This window comes from Lucilia cuprina, chromosome 4 (genome assembly GCF_022045245.1).
Source record: "Lucilia cuprina isolate Lc7/37 chromosome 4, ASM2204524v1, whole genome shotgun sequence".
Lineage (NCBI taxonomy): Eukaryota > Metazoa > Arthropoda > Insecta > Diptera > Calliphoridae > Lucilia > Lucilia cuprina.
Window position 1 is genome coordinate 71,576,313 of NC_060952.1, and position 24,972 is coordinate 71,601,284.

Below are 24,972 nucleotides of genomic sequence, written 5' to 3' on the forward strand. Positions count from 1 at the left end.
GCTTTAACCGTTTAGGCTGTGCGATGATGAATCAGTCAATCAGTCAGTCAGTCAGTCAGTCAGTCAGTCAGTCAGTAACGTTAGAATTTTATATATATAGATTATCTTGAATTATTATTTTTCAACGATTATTTTGATCAAAGTCCGGGCAAAACGAATCAGGAAGAGAAAAGTCGAGCAGATATTGTAGAGGCAAAATAAGAACTTCCAAAGAAATGAAAAAGAAGTAGAATTTACTCAATGGAAGTGATGACAAAGGCCTGAAGAAAGTATGATTTTAACACAGGCTTGTCATACAAGTGATGTCCTTCTTAACTAATTTGTATAAATTATGTTAACAAAAATAAATAAATGACAAGAATTCATCAATTTACTCTTAAATACAATTGGTTTAATTAAAAAAATATCAGTACTAAAAACTAAATGGAAAAAAAGGTGAAAAAATTCACTGAGTGCTACTTTTAAAGTAGTGATAAATGGAAGTACTTTGTTTAATTTTTGCTGGGATAATGTCAATTTTGTATCACGCAAATCTACATAATTGTTAGAGCTTCATCATCACACAGCCCAAATGGCAAATCCTAGAATCATAAAATTTTAACAGTAGACGTCTTTTTGGATATCTAGAACCACTAGGTGTTTTTGGATAATTTGGGGGAAAAAAATAGATACACCAGGTTTTCTAGATTAGCTTACACAATATTAGTAATACAAGAAAAATTTTAATTGCATTTAATTTTAATTGGGTGTCTGGTACTTTTTCGAAATTCATATTTTTAAGGGGCGAAAATGTGTAACAAAGTTGATTTTGGTACCTTTTTGGGGCCTTTATAATTTTTTAAACTTAATAAAATATTTGTAAATATTTTGGACAAATATTTCAAAGTTATGAGATTATTGTTTCGTACTTTTTTTTTAAATTCTCTACTTTTTAGGTGTAATGGGGAGAAAACTGTATTTATAAACTTAATTTTCAAAAAAGTGTATTCCTAGACGAAATGGTGGAAATGGTTCAGTACAACGGTTAAAATTTCTTTCTGCTATAGTTTATATTTGTTTGTGTGTATGTTATGTGTGACATGTGTGCAGAGATACAAAATAAATAAAAACTATTTTTTAAACATACTTGGTGAAGGGTATATATGATTCGGCACAGCCGAATATAGAAATCTTACTTGTTATATTATTCATACGAATTTCAGAGTTTTCCTTACACATTTTGAAAACCCAACAGTTATAATTTTTTTTGGAAATATGAATATTTGTTTCAACTTTGAATGCTCGTGACACCGTCCGCTCACATTACATTTCACAACAAAAAGTGTGACGTAACGCCTTCCAAATATAAAGTTTTAAATTAGCTTAGGATAGTAATGTTACCTTTAAGGTTCTAGTTGTAAATCAAGACTCTGTTCGATATTAAGTCTTTAAGGTTTTTTATATAAATACAAGGTATAATCCACTGAGGAAACATACACGTGATGATTTCTATTTATCAACATATTGTTAGACATTTCATTCTAACTAAAATGTATATAAATTTTAATAACATTTGCCATTTATACACACAAAAAAAAAAATAATGAATCATTGAAAAAATTTCTTTGGTTAACTTGAATGTATGTTAATTATGTGTTTATTAAAATAATATGTTACCAACTAAAATAACATAAAGTATGGTGGCACTCACTTCTTTTTGGAAGGTTTAACCACAAGTTATTTAACATAAAACAGTAAAGGCTTCATAAAAAGGACTGAAGTAAAATGAAAATTTTCTGAGGAATTTTTAGTACAACGTATTCTATATATTTGTTCATTTGCAGTACAATTCCACTGTCTATGTGCTTTTCTCTACATATTTGTACTCATTTTAAGTGGTTCATGAAATATAATTTCGTTTGCATTTTTATTTTAATAACTTTTACACATAAAACAACGAAATGATATAAAACTAACAAAATGGCTTAAAGAAGAAAATGCGTATTTAGCACGTTATTCTTTCGAAAAGTAACATTTAACTAAATACACGCATTTATTCGGCAGGTGTTCGTGGTGGGTTGAACGTTTATGGAATTTAGCTTTAGAGAACTGGATTTTTAACTGCTTATATTACATATTTATTTTATTTTTTTACAATCTTGTCATTTTTCCTTATTTGCTTTGTTTTACACCCCAGGGCTCGAAGTTATCTTTTTTTCTCTCTCGTTTATTTGTACTAAACGTGTGTAGTTCAAATAAACTAACCAAAGAAGCATTCACACATAAGTATTTCATATTAAAATAAAAACCAACTTGTTAGTCATTTGACCGTAATCATGTAGTAATTATAATTTTGTGCAATATAGTTTTTATTTTTTTTTTTCATTTTACAAACCCAACATCAGCATTCCAATTGACTGCTCATAAGTGCTCATGAATTCTACTTTTTTATTTTGTTTTGCTTCGCTTTCCCTCCTTTTTGGGCTTTGCAAAATAAATGACGCTTTTGTGACTGGAAAAAAGTTAAATAAGGAAAACAAAATAGTTGAATTCATGAAAAACTAAAGAGTGAAAAAAGGTCCTTGACTTTTTAGAGAGGGTGGACATTATGGTATAACATATCGTCAAGCAAAAAGGCATAACAACCAAAAAAATTAAAATCGACTTTTGGATTTAAATTGGTCCAGTGTATCAAAGCAATTTTTGTCGGAAATTTTTAGAACTCTATTGTCAAAAACTCCAATTTTATAGACATGAAATTAAAAAAGGCGTAACAATATTTTCGTCATTTCCACAAGTCAGAATGTCCTAAAAACAGTATTATTTGATTTTATAGCCACAATAGTTTTCATTTTATTTAGTTTGTTGTCACTCCTGTTGTTCTGTTGATATGTCATTTAGCATTTCAGGTGACGATAAATATAGCTTAAAACTTTTACATTTTTTTTGGTCAAAAACGTTTTAAATTCTAAAGATTTTCAGTAAACATTAATAATGACACCGAAGTGTTTATTACGCACGTCAACACTTTGTAATGTGGACCCAATGTTGTCAACATTACAACAATTTGTTGTCGAAATCTAAATTTTATACACATACGTTGTCTAAATAATAACAAATGTGTTCATTTTTCTTTTCTCTCTGTGTACTTACAGTAAGTTGATTCTAATAATACTCTAGACCCATTAGGTAATAGACTATATTTAGGAAAGTATTCCAATGCAAAATTATTACATTTTCGCTTAACTTAAGTTATCGTATGAATCAGATGCCGTTAAGGGTATGATTCCCATATACATTCTACCTGATAATTCTAAACGTCTAAAAGTTCGGAAATGAAAAAAGGTTGTAGTACAGGCCACGTAAAGGTTATGGATATATTAGTTAGTTGCAGAGTAGGAGGGAAGAAAGCCAATAAGATGAATGTACTGACAAAACACTTCCTAAATATAACAGACAAATAGCCACTATGTCGAGGTCAATTATTATATTATGCAGTTTAGGTTGGTTTAAACTATGTCAATATGTCCACAATGCCTATACGTTGTTAAGGAAATCAAGATTGTAATAATTGCATTGTCGGTACTCACCTCCGCAATTTTTGTTCATTGTTCTGCCGTTTTATGTTCAATCACTTTGCACAACTACTCGAGCTATTTAATCTCTGGACATGGCAAAATGCAAAAATCTAACTTTCACGCAGATGAGATGGCCTCTGTTGATTCGGCAACAGCAACCAGATAAATAATTGGTAGACCTAAATAAGAATCTATTAAGAAACTGTGTTAATTCTGATATGAATATAGTAAACCTTGGACATACCTTGAGAAGAAAGGAAAATTTAATGGTATCACTTGTATAAAGAACCTTACATCTATCAACATTCAACTCAGAACACTTTTCATTTATTCGACACAATCATTGAGAAAAACGTTGCTGGGTAACAGCACCGAACTTATCTCGACTTTAGCCTGCATCAGACTTTTAACGAACATTCTATTCCCTCGAGTTGGGTAAAAACTACAACTCTCCAATAACCGGGACCATACAAAATCCGATAATCTGCCTAGGTTCCCATGCATCCGAATTATAATGCTACCTGATTCCAACCTTGCTCAAATAATTCCAAGCAAAGGACGGAAATACTATTCGATAGAGGTATTGAGAGTTTATTTTTCATTAAGGTAACATGACAGGTGGCTAGAGAGGGTCAATGGCATGCTGATAGACCGATCAGTAGTGGTTGATTTGCCAAAGTAAATGATCGACAACATCATTAATAATTTGAAAATAAGGTTCTCGCTTTTCTATATATGGATCATATAGTAATCGCATAGTCTTATTTTGTAAACGATATCAGTAGATTCCAACCATTACCCTTTCATTTTGTCCTTTATATAAATATCGTATCGTAATTCTTATTATGTTGGCCATTCCAAAAAAATTGCTGTTGCTCCTTTAATTTAATAAGAAAACAATTTTTTAACAATAATTTTCGACAGACATCCTTCCGTTTTTTTTCTTTCTTTTCTTGAACCACTTTTACTTGCTGCCGAACAGACATAAAAAAATCCAAATTTAGGTCTTAATACTTAAACACGTTGTTACTCTACACTTCAAATTTTTACTACTTTGTACTACAGTTTATCCTTTCGATATTTTTATTCGTTAAGTCTGGCAGACATCCTTTAAAATTGTTATGTTTTGTTGTTGCTGCAAACAGTAGTTGCTGCTGTAATTTTATTTTATTATTGGCAATTAGGTCACAAGAGTAAATTGTGATTGTAAAAAAAAAAGTAAAATCAAGTCATCAACACTTAACCACACCATAATAAAACGCCCTTTTTCTGTTTCCTGCACCCACTCAACTCCCTGTGGAAATGTCCAGTGAGTAAGCAGAAATTTAAAACTAAAATCATGCAATACAGCGTGCAATATAGATCTTTTTAAATATCTGCTGATGCATTAAATTGTAAATATAAAAAAATAAATTATTTTTGTACATATTTTATATGAAACAGCAAGGTAAACTATAACTTGTCTCCAGTTATAGTTTAAATCAGTGGTCGACATAAAGAGGAAAATAAAACAGTGTTCTTTCGAAGTTAGTTTAGATTAAGTTTGGATCGCTTGCGCTCCTTAAGTTGTTGTACTGTAATAAACTTATTTCCTTCGTACTTTGAAAGCTGTAAAGGCTGATCGTTGTTATTTTCCGTTATTTATATTGTACAAATTCGTTTTATTTAAATTATTAAAATTTTATTTATTTTATTTCTTTTATTTACAGATCACTACATCCACTGCCAAAAAATTATGGGAAAAATCCGATGGCAAAGGTTCGGCTTCGGCTGGTGTTACCGGTGGCCCCTTAAATCCTTTACACATTGGAGATCCTCATGTTTGGAAAGATTCACCCTGGTCGACACAGAGTGAAGCAATATTGCCACGACCTCGTACATTTCCACAAGCACCGGATACATCGGCGAGTGGAAATGCTGGAATATTGAGGTGAGTTTCAAAATTTTTTTAATTTAAAAGGACAAATCAGTGTTGAAAAACTTTATGGTATTATAAATTATCCAAATGTTTTGTCTATTTGAATTTTTATTAATTATGTATTCCTTCCCTTTATTTTTATTTTCAGCCCACGTGATTCAACAAGTGGTTTAGGCGTTAAAATGGTGGAATACGTTTTAGGCGGTTCACCAACAAATAAAGAAAGTCCTTTATCTGGCTTGGAACCTCGCTTGAGGGCATTGAAGTTCGATGATAATGATAAGGTAAGTTTTTAGGCAAAAATTTCTTTTTGTCTCACACTTTCGAAGTTTGTTTTTTTTATAATGTTTACTAAATTGCCTTTTATTTTCTACCTTTAAAAATCTTGCCAAATTCTTTGTGTACATTATTTTGCTTTTTACAGTGTGCTTCCGTTTCAAACTGCTGTTGTTTATTGTTTACAATTTTTTCTCTTTTTTTTTTGCATCAACATAATGCAATTTTGTTTGTTTCATTTCCTGTTTGACTTTCAACATCCTTTTTTTCTCTCGTTTAGCTTTTAATCATTTTGTGCCAGCAGTTTTATATCCACAGTGTCCTTTGTTTCGATCTGCACTAATTGTTGCTTGAACCCAAATGTTGTTTAATTTGTTTTCGTTTTTTTTGTTGGCCTCTTAAACTATATATATATTCTTATTTTGATTTGTTTTTAATTTTTCTTTTTGTTTTGTAATTTACAGTCACACGATGATAAAGAAAAGGCAAATTCTCCATTCGATACGAATGGCTTAAAGAAAGATGACCAAGTGACCACAACAAATGGTGTTGTCAATGGTATTGACGATGAAAAAGGATTCAAGTAAGTAAAATGAAAAAGGAGATAGATATTTAATTTATTTGTAAACCAATTTTTTTGCTAAGAGTGGAAATCAAAGGGATATATATTTGGAAATTGTTGTAATTAAAACAAGAATAGTAGATAGTAGGACAAGAATAATAGATATGTAAAAGTTAGGGTAAAGCTAAATACTCTTTGAAATAACTGCAACCAATTGAACAATAATATAGTGGATGTTTTAATTGTTATTTTGTTTTGATCTTAGAATTAACCCGATGTCATGGTAATTGTGATCGAGCTCGCTTTTACAGGAATTGTGTTTATTACACTGGTGCCTGTTTTTCAGGCTGTTTTATCTCTGGAGGATCGATTGTTACTTTTGAATGACACTTAGCCACATCGGAAGTGTCATTAGCAAATCATTCCGCGGAGTTAGCAAATCATTCTAAACGGAGTCGTTACGACTAAAAAGAGTAAAACGCTATATACGGTAGGTCTTCTTGTTATTAGTCGCGTACTGTTTGCCAACTGCCCTGTCTTCAATCAGAGAAGACAAAGATTATTGAATTCTTTTGCTGGTTCTTTTGCAAATTACGTTCAGAAGTGATCTATCGATGGGAAGTAATTTGGTCGTTGTAGAGCGAAAATATAGTTTTATGGTAACAATAAGGTTTTTCAAAGATCTACAGAACCTTGTATAACCATAACTGTTACTTGTATGCTCTTCGCAAATCTGTAGGATTGACAGTTAAATTTAGATGGTTGCCAAACCAGCACAAGATGGTAGTTATTTTAATACCCAATGTTTTCGAAATTTCTTCTGCTTAAGGAATCAATATTCTAAAACTTTACATTCATCATCAGTAGTAGTCAAACGAAATAAATCGTTAAATAAAGTTTAAAAAATATTTTTGAAATTGTGTTTCTATTTATCTCAAGATCTCCTAACATTGTAACACAGACTATAACTATTCACACTCCCCTTTTAAATGTGTTGTGTTTAAAGGAAAACTTCAATTTACAATGACGTTAATAAAATGTATTACGCGAACAAATATGGTCTAGTTACACCAATCAACTCTTACATGCTCCATACCTCTCTCTCTCTCTAATAAAACCTCCACGGTCATTACCCAGCAGTTCGAGGGACTGTCCCGAACTAACTTATTAATCAACTACTAACAGTTACTCTATCCACCCGACTATATTTAATGTGCTTGCTCTATGTGGAAATAAATATTCAATCCATTGATTGATTACGAAGAGGCTGTCAGAAAACTAGTTCAAAATAGTTTTAACATGGCAATAAACCTTTTTGCATAAAATTTTTAAAGTATATACTGTATAGATAACTTGGTGACAGCAAAGTAACCACTTCTAAACTCTTGTTTAGAAAAAAATTAAATTAGAATCATCCAAGTTGTTAGATATTATTTGCAGTGATTTTTACTTTCGGATGCATTAACTCTTTGTTGAACTGCTGGGTACATCTATACACCCATACTGACATAAATAAAATCTATTTCCAATACATTCTCAATTTTCAGACTCCAATATCATGTTGTAGTTGAAGTTGTTATTCTTTTTCTACTCTCTTGTCTTGTTGTCTCACCACATTTGTTTAATGGTTGTTGTTTTTGGCTTATTTTGGGGAGTCATAATGATATTTGGAGCTTGCTTGTCTGTTGTTGTTTTGTTGTTGGTTTTGTTGACAAACACACTATACTAGTTTTTTATTATTTGTACATATGTATATACTCTACATTATATATGGTGGTTTTTGTTTATTTATTGCTGTTGCACATTTTGCAGCATTACATTCATAAACAACAACAGCAGCAGCGGCAGCAACAACACAACTACTCTACAACAATGGCATTGACATTAGAATAGTAAAACTGGTTTCTTCAAGGTTCTCTCTCTCTGTTACGTGTTGTGTGTTTGGCTGATTGTTTTGCATTTTTTTTCTGTTTCTGTTTGTTTTCAACATGTTTTACATATGATGATGACGATGCCTGTAATAATAGCAACAACATGAGCAACTAGACGTAGACAATGTCTATGTCTGGTAACACAATAACAACAACAACGACCACAACAATGGTATTATTTAACAACAAGTTGTGTGGAATCATCGTCGTCAGCAACTTACCACCAATAAACTTAACCATCGTCATCATCTTCATCATACCAATATACTCAGTGATTTAGTTACACACAAGAAGAGGAAAAAAGTTACGCTTGACTAACAAGCAGACACGACAGATGAAATAAACCAGCAAAATAGCAAAAGCACATACGAGTTATAGTTGTTGTTTTATTTTTGCCGTTTGTGTTACAATAACAAAATCAACAACACATTTATATTCTGTATTTATTTATTTTGTTGTTTCCTTCTTCTTCTGTTTCTTGCACAATTATTTAGTTGCATCAACTACAACAACAAATAACGATTTTCAAGTTTTGTTGTTGTATTATAGTTATTGTTTGCCTTTTTCATATTACAGATTACATTGTAGTTGTGATAAATAACTTCACTTGTTTTACTGTATTTTGGCTGCTCTTCTGGCAATAAATGCTGAAATGTCCTTTCTAATGAAAGCTAAGGGCCAAAACTATGCTTTTATCAGTGCCTACGAGCTTTGTTTCTTAATGCTCTTCGTGGTTTCTGTTTAATAATTAAAAGGATTAATTTCAAAAGGCTGAATCACTTGGATCCATTTTATTATCCGAACCACAATATTAATATCGGATAACACAAGACACTTACAAAGAAAGTGTTGTAGAGCTTTATCTTCGTCATCTCTGCTAGAACTTATGCAAAGTGCATTAAAGGAGATATTAAAGGTATAACTATGTAGGTTATATGGACAGACGATGTTCTGATAGAACATTATTAAAATTTCGAAACTGATTTGTCATCTACAAATATTTGTTGTGCTCAACAGCTTTTACTATAATCTGGGATTGATCTGAAGATTTTATCAATAAGATGAATGATTACGCACTAATTGGTTAAAAACTTCGGAAAGTTTGCAAGGGTTTTTTCCCTTTTGGGAAAAGGGAACCTCTCCGCTGCCTTCTTTTGAATTTCGAAGTTTTATTCAAAGACTTCGAAAATTTGATCTTGGAAAATTTTAATTTAAACCAGATTAAAAGTGGATTGTCGTTTATGCACAGTGTTGCCAATATAAATATTATATAAACTGACACCTGACGACAATAAAAAAATTATCTAGAAATGACAACATAATGTGTTAAGACGATTGTAAGACTTCTGACAATATATTTGTAACGTTTGTAAAAGCCGTGATACAAGGTTGTCAGATCTTACAACGTTCTCAGTAAAATGTTCAGAAAATGTCTAATAATTGTCTGAACTTACAATTTTTCTTTTGCGTTGTCGGAAAAAGCTTTACCGAAAATATAATAAGACAAAATTTGATGCTACTATTAGACATTTTCTGCACATTCTACTGCCAACGTAGTAAGATCTAACAACCGTGTATACATAGCATAAGTAATTATTGTAGTGTTTAGTGCGTAGCCACAAAAAAAGAACAATGTCAGATAAATAAACTGACATCAGACAATAATCTTAAATAATCTGGCAATGAGAACGTAATGTGTTAACACGATTGTAAGACGTCTGACAATATTATTGCTTGTAACTTTTGTCAGTACTTTTTCAAGTTTTTGGTGCTTTTTCTAAAATTGTAATTTCACAAGATTGTAACACATTTTCCTCACAACATTTTAAGATCTGGCGACCATGTCTATACATAGCTTAATCAAGTTGTAAAGTTTTTCAAAAAAACTTAAAAAATAAAATCTTTTTTATCTTTTGTGCTATACTTTAGTTCTCTTCTGTTTATATATTTTAAATGTTTGTAAAATTATATTGTTGCTATACAAGCGCTATTATGTACATTTTTATTTTAGCCTTCTTCTTTTAAAGTCTTCTAGTTTTTGCCAAGTTTTGTTATTGTTTTTTTTTTCATGTAATTCTTTTACCCATTTTAACTATATTCTACATAAATATAACATCATTTATAGCAAAATTCATGGTCAAAATTAACACAATTAGTTGATGATTTACAAAACATTTTATTGCCATTTATCGTAGACATTATAAAGAGGTAATAAAAGGAAAACATGGTTTACAAGTCAATTTGCGAAAAATATAATAAATATTATCTGACAAAAAAACTTCCGAAATTCGTTTCGAATCCACAAATAAATCTCACCGATTTGATACTTACCTCTGCAAATAAGTTATGAGTGAGAGGTTTGATCTTTAATTAGAAATTATTTTCCATAAACCTCCTTTTCAAATATCAACCAGTCTATACTCTGTAATATAATTTTGTTCATTATGCTTATTGGGTTATTCTTAGCCTCTATTCATGATGTACCTGTATATATGTAAGTGACCAGATTAAGAGCTTTTATAGATGCTACATGCCAGACAGCTACCATAAGTTCTTTTTTACGGTTGCGGTTCATGTATTTGTTTGTTACATGAGTATGTTTTGAATGTTATAAACGAAGAATATTTTTCATCTAAACACTTGTAACGAAAGTATTTGGCTAAATGGCCAGTAGGTTGACTGACTGACTGTTTGGTTGGCTGACTTAATGGTCAAGTGTGTAGTAAACGTCTAGTTGTTTAGAAACAAGTCGTCAGACTATTGGGGGTCCAGTAAAGACAGCAGACACTTGTTGGGTTTTCTATTCAAGATTGTTACTGTTGTAGCGTTAGGAGCTGTTGTTGATTTATTTGTATTTTATTTTGGTGTTTCCTCTAGTCTCACGATTTTGTATTTATTTTATTTCGATATCAAATATCATATTTTATTTTGTGTTAATTTTTTTTAGCGGTTTTTGCTTTTGTAGTAACGTAATAACCACAATGGAAAGTGAAGTAGTATTGTGTGCCAAGGATGATAAAAATGGGATTGTGTTCACAAAAAATATTAAATTTTTTATTCGAAAGGCTTAATATACTAATGCAATATTTTGGAATATTGACTGATTAATTATTCTCATTATATGACTCTACACGACTACTAAATGTCCTTTTCTCGAACTATCTGTAAATAATAACCGATTTACAATATCCCTCAGCTGTTTGTAAATATAGTTTTCTAAAGATAGCAAGAAATTTATAGAAATTTGTTTTTAAATATTTTTACTTTTAAACTGTGGTGGGTTTGCAGGGACAGTGAATATCATGAATTTTATTTTTTTGCGTCAAATATTAACAGTCAAATATTAAAATTATTCTACCGAACAACTTTGGCTTCCATTTAAACAATTAAGTTAAAATTTGGCAGTTTTGAAATAAAGAGACTTAACTCTTTCACGTATACGGGACACAAGTGCCCCAAAATTTTTTTACGTTTTTCTCGATTTAAAGCGTTATTTTGAGTTCACAGCTACAGTAAATGGTTATTTCCATTTACTGTAGCCATTTACCATTTTGATGTCACTACATACTAAAAATAGATAATATGCTGCGATATCCTTCTTTCTTTAATATTTATTTCAATAAATTGTTATTTGTCTTAATAATCTCGTTGTTTGAAACCTAAGTTTACAATTTTGATTAAATTTTGAATTGATTCAATTAATTGTTTAATTGATTGAAAATTGTTTTCTCGCCTACTTTTCTATTTTGGTCGAGTATTCCTTTAACGTAATGTGTAATAATTTGATTATTTTAATCACCTTCTTAATAACAAATCAATTTCATATTTATTAAATATTTAATTTATACAATTAATGAATTAATTAATGTTTTATCTTGTCTCAATTTTTTGACATTAATTGTTCTAATAAATTCGTTATTTGGAAAAAACATATTTATTTTTTTTTTACAAATTTGGTAATTGATATCATCATTTTGGTTATATGTGCAAAATTAGCTTGATACAATTATTTTGATAATTGAAAATTGTTTTTAGTTTTTTCTGTGAATAGCAATATCAATCAATGAATGATCATCTTGATGTTTAAAATGTAATAGTTTTTTGAAATTATTTTGGGATCATATTTCAAGCTAGTGAGAAGATCATAAATACCAAAAAGCTTTTTTACGCCTTTTGAACTACATGACAATCACAACAGTTATATGCTTTTAAATTGTGCTCAGGTTTTATAAACCAGATCCAAAAAACACAACTAACATCATATAATTGGGAAACGTCAGGTTTGTTTATTATAAAAAGTAAATAGTTCAGATCTTCATTAAATATTTTCAGCACATTTAAATAAATGTTACAATTACTAATGCTTGCACTTTTTCACAGTTATCTTGCAGTGCTTTATAAATATGTATTCAGAAGCTAAAATGTATATGATTTACAATTATATACTTATCTCAGTCCTTCCGGTTATCTTTTTACACAAATCATTTTTATAACTTAAAACAAGAAACTGTGGGCGTTTTATTAGACAACTATTTGAAAAATTACAGCAGTAAAAAAAGTAACGGCGTAAACATGTCAATGGCTGTTAAACATCATCATAAATCACGCTTAATAACATCGTAAACAACTGGCAACAAAAAGTCAGTCTTATGTCAGTCAGCTGTTGTCTGAAAGAGTTGGTGTACAAGAAACCCGCATTTGAATTGAAATAAAACAAAAGATTCAAGTACCAAACTTGAATACACACACACACCCACACACACTAACAAACAAAAACATAAACTTACATGACTGCAGTCTGCTTATTCTTTGTTTCTCTTTGTAAACGAAAAGAAAAGAAGAGAAAAGAGAGAACAGAGTATTAATAAACAAACTAAATAAAATTAGTATTTTAAGCTCAATTAAATTCATTCAATATTTATTAAAAAAAAAAATACAGAGAAATCTATTGTTTATACTTTTGATTTGTTTATTTTATTCATTCATTCAGTTTGACTGTCATTCTAAAAAAGTTTTTCATCTTATTGAGGTAGATCAGAGAGAAGCGCGATCGGCGCGCTTCTCATCAAGTAATAAAATGCAAATTTAATGAACAAATATATAAATAAATTAAAGAAACAAATAAAAAACAAACGTGATGCAATTAATAAATACAACAAAAAACACTTGTTAGTTGTTTTAGCACTAACAAAAATAAATAATTTTTGCGCATAACAACAAAACCTTTACTCTTCACCAGACTCTTTCTCTATCTCTCTCATCGATACAATAACTATAAATTTTAGTGAATCATCATCAATTTGGCGCTTAAAAAACATAAAATGATCGACAATTTTTAATAAATGAATTAATTAAAAATATGAAATGCAAAGCAAAAAAGTCAAAAGCAAATTTTAATTAAATTGAAAAATTATTATAATGAAGCGCCATTATACACTTTTTTACAGTTGTTGCTGTTGTTGTTTTTATTTATAGTTGCAGTTTTTTTTTGTGATTTTTATTGTTACTTGTTTCTTTTTTTTTTGTTAAAGCTCGTTTGAGGTCATTAACACGCTATAAAAAGACAACAGCAACAACATTATTAATAGATAAATATTAAATGATTACTTAGCAAATTAACAGTTGCAGTTTATTTGCATAAATTAAATGATTGTTTTTTAGTTCTGTCAACAATTAAGTGATTGAATAAATTAGATTTTCATGAAAGACATTTATTTAAGATGCTGAAAATATTGATTTTTAAAGAGTAATGTCTATTTAGCGGATTAAAAAAGCTTTAAAAGCAAATTTAATTTGTATTCAATGTAAAAATTTGACTAACAGCCTTGTAAATCTCGCTCGTAATGTCTGAAAGCAGATTAAAATATGTATAGAAATCGATATATTATAAAACTAGCTAGAGGTTTAGACTTCCGAATAAGTGATATTTTTGCGATCATTTTTTAAAAGTTTCTTTAAAAGGTTTTAAAAGATACAAAAGATAACTGGTGCTAATCATTAGAAAATATACCGATTAAATATAAATAGATCGATATATTATAAAACTAGCTAGAGGTGTAGACTTCCGAATAGCTAATATTTTTGAAATAATTTCTTTAAAAGGCTTTAACAAGGCCAAAGGAAAACGCTGCTATTTGCTATCGCCAGCAAAGTTGTCAACCACAGTTGTTACCACTTGAATTTAACCCTTAGCGTCGTGAACGATCTAAAAACACTGACCAGCTGCGATTAGGGTTTGAATAAAGACACCATGTTATTTATATATATAACGTTTTGTCGGTGAGAGGTTTATTATACTAATCCAGTGTGGTCACCTCATCTAAGTGATACCCAATGTGGAAACATTCAAAGCTAAAAAAGTAATACCCTAAGGAATCACACGGTCAGTTTATAAATTATATCATAACATCATCTACACGAAAAACGAAGATCCTTTCATACCAGGAATACAATGTAATGTTGACTAAACAGTTCCTTCTGCCACCCGAGGAGTCATTCCAACTTAAATATCATACAGTTGGATGCTCCCTTGAGAAATGTCAGGAAGAATCTTTGTATGAATATATGAGGAGAACATACACCGTAACGAGCAGGAATGTTTTCAAATTAGCAGCATCTCTAGGGAAGATATCTATACTCACGGTACAATAACCGAGTATATCTGAAAGACATTAACAAACCCAAATGTTAATGTGTTTGTCTGTAAAGATACTCCCCGGGGGCATGTTACCTTGGCGAGACCTCCGCCTTGGTGTTATTGTAATACCGGGGTATACAGAGGTGGCCAAACCTCCAGTCTGGCCGGGACAGAAAAATTGGTTACAGTCTACTGCTTGGCTTAGTCCTTGCATAGATTGCTAGAGGTCAGACAAGAGCACCGCATAACCTGGTACTACGGATGGCCAGTAGTACCAGGACTGTGTCCTGGCTGGTTAGTTGGTTGAGTTTCCTCAATGTCCACGGCTTATTGATGGATCGTACTTGGTCTACCGGTTACGTCTCTAGGTGCGGTTGCCAAATCTATAGAGGCCATCCAATGGTCAAGAGATTAGATAGCTCGAGTACTCCAGCAAATTACTTGTGCATGTACCGGTCAGAACCATTGTACAAAAAATTGCCACCTACATTCTTCATTGAAGAACAAAGGGGCGATGGAAGACCGTTCTTAAGTCTACCCAGTGGATGAAAAAGACCACCGTGAGATAAGGCCGTCAAGGCAGGTGCTCACGTTAAAACTCTCGGCATTCCTGTCTGTAAAAAAATCATCCCGGGGCATGTTTCTTTGATGGGATCTTGTAATGATGGGATCTAACCAGAAAGCCACACAATCTGATACTAAGGGTGGTCAGTTGCCCGAATCCACGTAGTACCCATTTTCGCGGGAAAAAGGAAAACAGATAACAGAGGAGGACTATGCGTTGGAAATGAGTTGGTGTCAATACATATATACAATGGAGGGAAATTTCATGGTATTCATTGCATTTTCTTGTCGTGCTGTTGGTCCTATATTGATGTTGGATGCAGAAGTGGATCCGTATGACTATCAAAATAGGATCTTAAATATTTTATTAAAAAATCGGAGGACAAAGATGGCGTTTTTGGTCGACATCGACCGTAAATATGCTAAAAGTGCTGAGATGAGCTGCTTAGAAGCGACCGGGATTGACAGGTTTGCAGTGCCCAGTATATTTTCTCGATTCCAATTCAATAGAGAACATATAACATGATATGGACCAACAAATAAAAGCAGAAATCACCAAGAATTTTGCCAATTTATGGGCTGAAAGTTAATATTTATGTCATGAAATTTCTAGTGGGTTCTGGTGAAGATTATGTCCAGGGGGAGGAATGATATTATCAAAATCTGCAACTATTCCACAAAATATAAAATTTTAAGTGCAATAAGATAAATATAGAAGGTTGTTTTGTTTTATTTTTAATGATTTTTTAATTTTGTGCTAAACTTATGTCCAGATTTTTTTGGGGGTAGATATACTTTGGAAAGAAAAAAATCTATATGCAACAAAGTAGTGGAACAAAATGTAATGTGTCGTGATCCTCGAAGGACATGTGTAACGCATAAAAAAGAATTTGTTAAAAAAGTTAAGGACTATAGGAAATATTTTATGTTATAGGCAACATATACCAAGTGTGCTAAAATCGTAGCCACCACTGTATATCGATCATATTGATGAAAAATTAAAGTGTTTTTGAAAAATATTGCAGTGTTTTTGAAGAATATGTAGCTGTGAACTCAAAATAACGCTCTAAATCGAGAAAAATGTAAAAAAGGGAAAGGGTAAACCTGGCCCCTATATGATGTGCCTAGGTCAAGCTTACTGTTAGGTTTTCATAGAGCGTAGGTAATATATTGTTAATAATTGGGCACTTTGATATTGACAATCATGCCATGAGAATGGGTTTCGAGTACCATGACTTCTGCAGATGTTGTCATAATCAGGAGGAAGGGGATACTATGACTCTAATTGTATAAAACGAAAGACAAACGTTCAAAAAAATTTTATGGAAAAAATTAAAACTTTTAAAAATTTTTTAGTATTATTCATACAATTTTTTAACGTTAACGAAAGTTTCGTTTTATAAAACTGGGGGTATATCTCTACTACTATCCAACATACCCTGAAATTAATATTTTAGTTCTGCTGTTTTTTCGTGTACGGAGGACCTATCTGGATTTATCCGAAATCTTAAGAATATCTTAAAAAGGACTTTTCAACGATTTAATTTTGAATGTATTAAGTCGTTCTATAAAGACTCCTACGACCACTTGTCAAATACTATCTACATTACCATAGTTTTTGAAAATATAAATAGATATTTGAGTTTAAATGTATTTCGTTTTTAAGAAAAATTTACAAATTCACCCCAAAATTTGTCTAATTAGATTTTACTGTATGTTAAATTAACACACCATTCTAATGCTACCAACATTTTATATTTAACATTTTTAGAAATTTCACCAAAATTCCCTTAGCAAATTGTCCCAATGTTAACAGGTTTAGAAGCCATAGTAAAATTTTCTAATTTAAACCATAGGTTCTGAATTATAATAAATTGTGTCAAAAAAATCCCTAATCTCAGGAAAATTTCCCTCAAATTATTTTTCTTAAGGTTTATGACTTTGCTAAACAAATAGCGAATGTCTAAGCTAAAACACCAACATATAATGCATCTCAAACTGTGACAAGGGAAATTTATTTAACATTAATGTTAACTAATATAGCGATTATTTAACTGTTATATTTCCCCTCCTTTTAGTCGTACACCTGGTTCTCGGCAACCCTCACCAGCTGAAGAAAACCTACCACGTCCTCCCACTCTACTCGATCCCAGTCAACATGCTGGTTTTCCACCACACGCCTTTAATCACATGTTGGGCGCTGCTGGCATGGATCATCCTGGCAATAATTCCGGTTCCGGTGGACCCGGTGCTCCTGGTCAACAAATGAATTCAACATTTACTCATCATCAAATGCCACAGATGAATCAATTACAACCGCCTGTCATGAATGGTGTGGGTGGCATGCAAATGGCACAGGTAAGAATTATGGAATGGATTTTTAAATTTAATTAAAAAGAAAAAGTTGCAATTATTCAAATTTATTCTAAAATATATATTAAATATAGAAGCAAAATTATGTATTGTTGTTTTAGTTTACTAAAACAACAATAGCTAAAAAATTTTATTATTATTATTATTATTATTATTATTATTATTATTATTATTATTATTATTAATGATTGTTTTTATTTTTATCAGAGTCCCATGTTAAATCATCAAGGTCAAGGCCCTAATCAAATGGAATCTCCTGGTAATCTATTGCAGCAACAACCACCAAATTTTGATGTTCAGGTAAGCAAGTTCTTCGAAGATTTTTTTATTTTAAATATTCAGAGCATGGACATGTCTATTAACTCACCTAAAGACTAACATCGTAGTCTATGGACTACTCTATAGTACATGAGCTATTGACTGCTCTAAAATATACTAATATATTGACTACTCTAGTTTAAATATTAGTCTATTGACAAGTCCAAAGATTAGCATATTGACTACTTCATTGGTCATTGGCCATTCCATAGGTCAAAGAATTGTATTTTGACTAGACAAAAGATTAATTTATTGACGAATCTATTCTATAAACCTGTTAGTCTGTTGACTGATATATAGAGTGGTCGATAGGTTAGTCTATTAATTAGTCTATTGTATAATATACTATCGATACTAATGTATCGACTAGTCTATTAAGTAATCTATGAAATAGTCTATTGACTACTCTAGAGACTAGTCTATTGATCAGTCCATTGGCTAGACTGCTCTATAGGCTAATTAGGCAATTGACTGCTATATATAATTGTCTATAGATTAGTCTATTGACTCTTTTATAGATTAGTCAATCGACTAATCAATAGAATAGTATATTTCTAAAGTCTAAATCAGAGAAGATCAATATTGCCATTATATAGCACGCGTGGTAGGGTAAGAAAATTCTGCTGACGCTAAATTTATACACATACACTATAGGTTTAATTCTTCTTCTTTTTAAAATGAGCAATATCAGTTGGTTTGCTCTCAACCTGAAAAACAAAATCAGCACTTGTCGAAACAAGGTCTGTGCGCGGCGTTTTTAAAATACACACAGAAATACAACAACAAAATTTTGAGAAAACCGAATTAATGTAGGAGAACATGAGAGAACAGTTGATCGTTTTTATACCCTTCACTTTCGTGAGAAGGGTATATATAAGTTTGTCATTCCGTTTGTAATTTCTATAATATAATTTTCCGACCCTATAAAGTATATATATTCTTGATCCTTATAGATAGCGGAGTCGATTAAGCCATGTCCGTCTGTCTGTCTGTCTGTCTGTCTGTCCGTCTGTCTGTTGAAATCAGTTTTTAGAGGACCCCAGATATCGGCGATGTCTGAATCTTCAATAATTCTATTAGACATGCTTTCGAGAAGATCGCTATTTAAAATCAGCAAAGTCGGTCGGTAAATAACGGAGATATGAGCAAAAATCCGAGACAACCTCTGAAAATTTCATCAAAAAATTGTTAAAAAAGCAACAAAAACACTAAAAACACTGTACATAGAAAAAGATGTACACGTGTGTGTGTAGATGTATTTGGTTTTATTCAGCTGTGTATTTTTTTGTATGTTTGGAATTCAAACATACAAAGTATACACAGCAAAAAAATATGATTTGCATTTTTTGTTAAAATAAAATAATTATCCCTTTTGTTTAGCAAATATATTTTTTGATGAATAGAAAAAAGTATTTAAAACGTTTTCAATTATATGAGAGTAGATTGTGAGTTATTGTACAATAATTTTTATGCGAATAATGTAAGTTTGAAATTTAAAACTAACACAAATTTTTTCCAAGTGCTTTTTAAAACAATTTTTTTTACGATAAACAAAAACAAAATCTACGTCTCGTCAATGTTTACCAGCAATGAATCAGAGGTCGAAGTCGACCGGCTTCGAGTCGGAGCTTAGCCGCCGCCGAACTATATTTAGTTGCTTGAGCCGCCGTCGAAACAATCGACTCAAATTTTTTTTAATGTTTTTATTAACTAGACTGTAAGATCAATTATGTTTAAAATACACTATGGTGAAGGGTATATAAGATTCGGCACAGCCGAATATAGCACTCTTACTTGTTTATATATAGACTTTGATATACGCTGGCTGTCAAAATCCATAATAAATTTTTGACAGTTTTGACAGTTAGCATATACTTTATAGTTTGTAGTCATTTTATTAGTGTACTTTTAACTTGAATGGAATTCTATTCTCTGCCGCTTTACCAACACAAATAAAACTATGATAGTCTATGGTAGTCTATGGTAGTATGTGCAACACTGGTCTAAATACTTGATTATTTCTATTAAAGTGTTGTTTAAATAATCTATATACCTTCTATTTTATACTAATCTAATAAAAAAACACAAATCAAAGCGTTTATATTCTAACAAAAACTTAATATATGATTTAAACAAATTTTACTTATTTTTGGCCAGAAATAACCATTTTAATATAAAATTTAGATTATTTTGGATTTCTTTTTTATCTACGGAGTGCATTACCCTCTATAAGAATCAACAAATGACATCGACACTTTAATCCCCCTGATTACAAAATACACTGGCTAACGTACATGTATTTCGACATTTACACATGTAGTATTTGTAGTTTATATATTCAAATATTTGTAGCAATTTCTAGACATTCAACAGCTCAAATACAACTTTCAAATCAAACACTTTAACACACATGTGGTGGTTGGCTTTAAGTCAAAACTTTATTTCATTTCAAATTCAAGTGAGAAAAAAGTCAATGAAATTAAAAAAACAAAAACTTCTATAATATTAAACTGACTGCTGTTTAAGTTTTGTTGTAATATACAAAAAAAGAAAAAATAAAATCCTTCTTCTCTATATAGGAAGAAAAAGTCAAGTGCAAGAAAGATATGTACTTCATCGTTATCATCATCATCATCGTGGTTGTAATGTATTCATTGTACATTCTTGTTGTTGTTAGTGGTTGGTTGCTGATGGTGTTGAGAATGTTTGGGGCTGTATATTTGCTGTTCTTTTATTTAAGGTTTCCATGGAGATTGTTTGTAAAGTTTGTTGCAAATATTGCCTGGTTTAATTTTGGCAAGTTGTTTTCGTTATTGTTGCTGTTCATCTTTGCCTGCCTATATGTATTCTTCTTCTTCTTTTTATTTGCTGTGATTCCGTCTGGGATCTGTTTTATTAATTCGAATTTTATTTTGCTCTTTCTTTTTTTTTTTCTTCCTATTTGTAGCGAACTTGTGTCATCAATTTCCTCTTTTTATATTCCATAAGGAAATCTTATTTAAAAAAGCATGCATGTTTTTGGACAATGTGTTTGAAATTGTAAAAAATTTGGTTAATTTTTTAGTTTTCTTTAAGAACATTGGCTTGACGTTCGAAAAAATAACAGTAAAATATTTAAATTTCTAAAATGATTTATATAAATATTTTAGCAATGTGGATCATCATTGAAACAGGTCGATACTCCGGAATAGTCTTCTTCAAATCTCTGATATTAACTGTTATCATAGCGAGACTTAAAATCGACCAGAAAGTCGTTTTAAACTGCAATGATAAGTGTCAAGATCTTCAACTTGTGGATCATCTACAAGGGAAGATCAATGGTTACTGACGATTTTACAACATAATGTGTTTTTGATTAAATAAGTCATCAAGGTTTGATATCTATTTAGTTTAACATCTGCTTGCTTTCACAACGACATCTAGGATTTCATTTAAAGCAATCGATCTATTGTCTGAATTGAAGTGAAGGTCGCCAAAGACATTATCCCAGCTAGCATTTGGAAGATTGCTGGATGATTAATTAGTAAACTGAGTAATTTTTGCCTCTTAGTGCTTAAAAAAGACTCGAAAATGATCCCGGTATATGATTGAAAACTGATAATTTGAAAAACAATAACAAAATGTATAGCTATCATAAATTTATCATCCTGGTGTTTAAAATATGATGGTTTTAAAAACTTATCTTGTGGTCGTATTTCAAGCAGTTGGAAGATCTAAAATTGTTCATTTTTTTGTTGTTTTTGTTTGTAATAAAATAGCAATACTTACACTTAAAAATGACTAAAAAACGATTCAAAAATGAGCCGAAAGTGGTTAGAAATGGGGCTCAGAGAAGACTCTTTTGGAAGAGTTAGCAAAACATTTTGTGTGGACTAAAATGAGTTTATATAATTCTCATTTCGTTTATAAAATTAAATGTATAAGTATTTGAATTTGTGTGAAATTATATTTTATATGTTAAATTATCTTCTGATAATTGATTAGAAGTGGGGCTCATAAATGACTCATTTAGAAGAGTCGAAGAACGTATAATTTATGATCAGAAAATGAGCGCATACTGTGAGCTTCAAAAGAAAGTGTACAGGTTGTGTTTTTAAGTTCTTTATTGTTTATCAGTCTTATGCAGTACAATTAAATTAAATTTTTTATGAACTTTTAAACAATATTTACTCCTTATTAAATTAGTACTAAAAATAAAAACAAAGGCTTTCTCCTTAAAGAAATATTTAACAAAAAAATAAAATAATTATAAAGGTACTTCTACAATAGATGAAGTGTACTGAAATTTAATATTTTGTTTGCTTCCCTTTTGCCTTAATGACGGCTTCAATTCTCCTAGATTCTACGAGGTTTCCAGTTACGTCTGGCTATTCCTCCATTAACACGGATTTTAAGGATTCTTTGCTTGTTATGGACCGTTTTCGTATTTGACGGTCCAGATGTTCCCACAAATGCTCTATGGGGTTGAGGTCCGGTGACTGAGGGGGATGATCAAGTTGTTTGGGCGTGTTAACTGCCAACCATTCCTTTACTATTTTGGCAATGTGTTTGGGGTCGTTGTCCTGTTGAAACACAATTTTCCTCCAAGCACAACTTTTCAACGCTAGGTACCAAGTTTTCTTTTGAAATGTTCAGATAATCTGCCTTGTTCATTGTACTTTCAATAAACACTAAGTTTCCCACACCATTCTTTGCCATACATCCCCATACCATCACCGAACCTCCCCCATGTTTTACAGTGGACAGTAAATTTTGCTCGGCAAACTCCATATTTTTGCTCCTCCAAATTTTTACGTTTTTTTTCTTACTAAAAACTTCAAACTTACTTTCATCAGTGAAAATAGTGTTGTTCCAAAACTGGTTTCCGTGATTTCTATACTTTTTAGCAAAATCTAGGCGTCGCTTTTGGTTAACTTTTGATATAAGGGGATTTCTACGAGGAGCTCGACCATGTAATCCATTAGCATTCAATGCTCGACGAACTGTGCTGGCACTAACATTTATAACTGATGTTTGTGATATTTCTTCCGATATTTTAACAGCACTTGCTGTTGGATTCTTCCTCACATTTCTAACAATTGAGCGTATTTCAGCCTCATTAAGCCTCTTTGGTCTACCGAATTTTGGTTTTCTAAGTTTTTAAATTTTTTGTACTTATCAATAATTTTTTTTATAGTATTATGACTTCTGTTTATAATTGATCCAATTTCCCTTAAAGTTTTTCCTTCAGTATGGAACTTAAGCACGATTTTGCGAGTATCCAAAGATGTTTGTCTAGCCATATTACAAAAATATTTTCTACGCAAAATTTTAAACGATCGCGACTAAAGAAAGATTGAAAATAACTAATTTTAATTACTTTGAACTTAATTCCTTAAAAAAAGTAAAATAACTGTAAATCACAACTGAACGAAACTCTCCAAAACAAAAAGAGATTCTTTTGATTCTATAAAAATAACATTTTTTTGTTTTTGTTTTGCAAATTTTTTTTTCTACTAAATTGTTGTTGTCGGAGTAAATATGTTTTTCAAATAGCATAAAATTTTTAGTTCAATTGCATTCCATAAGACTGTAATGCAACGAAGATCATAAAAAATCAAGCTGTACACTTTCTTTTGAAGCTCACAGTATATGATCATTTTAATCGTGCAGAAGAGTCAAAAATGACTCGAATGTGATAAAAATTTCAAAAAATGCTAGCTGGGATATAGCTAAAGGTGGAATCAAGCTTTGAGCATATTAAGGTCTTCTATAGATATCGAATGCTGTGATTTTACCTCAAAATTATTACCCAACAGTTATCTGGTATTCAAGATCCATGCCAGGTACTATAAAGAGCTGGTTGGTACAATGTCTTTAACTGCTTTCATCAACGTATTATTCCTTATCATTAAACTCTTTTGACTTAGAGTATGATCAGAGAACATTATCTATATAGTAATAGACTTTTCACTGTAATTTTGGGTTAGTTCACGGTACCTTAGGGCACGGTGAACTAATTGGGATATTAATATAGTTAACAATCCGCCGTGACCATGAACTTAAGAAGTCTTTTGAATAGCAGTCTGAAAAAAACAACTTTATCTATTACTTTTATCTTTCTATCTATTGATTCGTCTTCGGTATTAGGGGTAGTTCAAAACCAAATTGCGGGAAGAGAATGTTCGTATAAAAACTGATGCACAGTAAAATATATACATACATATTTCAGGATGATGTAGTTCATTACACGTGTATACCAATAGATTAATTATGTTCAGGGTTTACTCTGTTCAGACTTGCCGCACTGTGTGATCTAGCAAAAGCGTCTCGAGTTGTTGCCAAATCCATTAGTTCGGTTTTGAATGGTTTCCGAAAAATGAATTGAATATTGACGAATATTATTTAGAGATTTTATAGCTCAATTACATAAGGAAAATGCCAATTGCGTTAATGGGTTGTCTCGAGCTTTGGTGTTCTGTAGTGAGATAGGGCAACCTGTCAAGTACTAAAGTTAACCAATCAAATTTATGTAATATAACTATTTCTTTCCTTTGTATTGGAACTACTTCCTTTTTATATTTTGATTATTCTATTGGAGTGGTCTAACACATAACGGAAGGGTTTTCATCCAACTAAAATGGGATTATTTAAAAATTAAAGAAACATAACTTATAATGATTGACAATTTTAAATAGTTAAAATGTGTTTTATTGTTGAAAAAAACTAACTATTGCTATATTGAAATTTATTTAAATGTGTTCTTATAAAATCTTTATTCTTTAAAAATATCCTTAACAAATTCTTTAAAATATCCTTAACAAATCTTAAAAAATCTTTTAAATATACTCCCAAAA

The 24,972-nt window shown here is 31.0% G+C and overlaps 1 protein-coding gene across 6 annotated transcripts in view; it reads left to right on the forward strand.

Annotated features, from left to right (window-relative positions):
- Positions 1-24,972, forward strand: part of LOC111690812 (maternal protein pumilio) — a 352,313-nt gene that overhangs the window by 49,286 nt on the left and 278,055 nt on the right. For all 6 annotated transcript variants that reach the window (XM_046950482.1, XM_046950480.1, XM_046950483.1 and 3 more), the window contains 5 exons: positions 5,267-5,487; positions 5,624-5,759; positions 6,216-6,334; positions 17,524-17,803; positions 18,026-18,118. In XM_046950482.1, the coding sequence (XP_046806438.1) occupies positions 5,267-5,487; positions 5,624-5,759; positions 6,216-6,334; positions 17,524-17,803; positions 18,026-18,118 (849 nt within the window). The remainder of the gene's footprint in view (positions 1-5,266; positions 5,488-5,623; positions 5,760-6,215; positions 6,335-17,523; positions 17,804-18,025; positions 18,119-24,972) is intronic.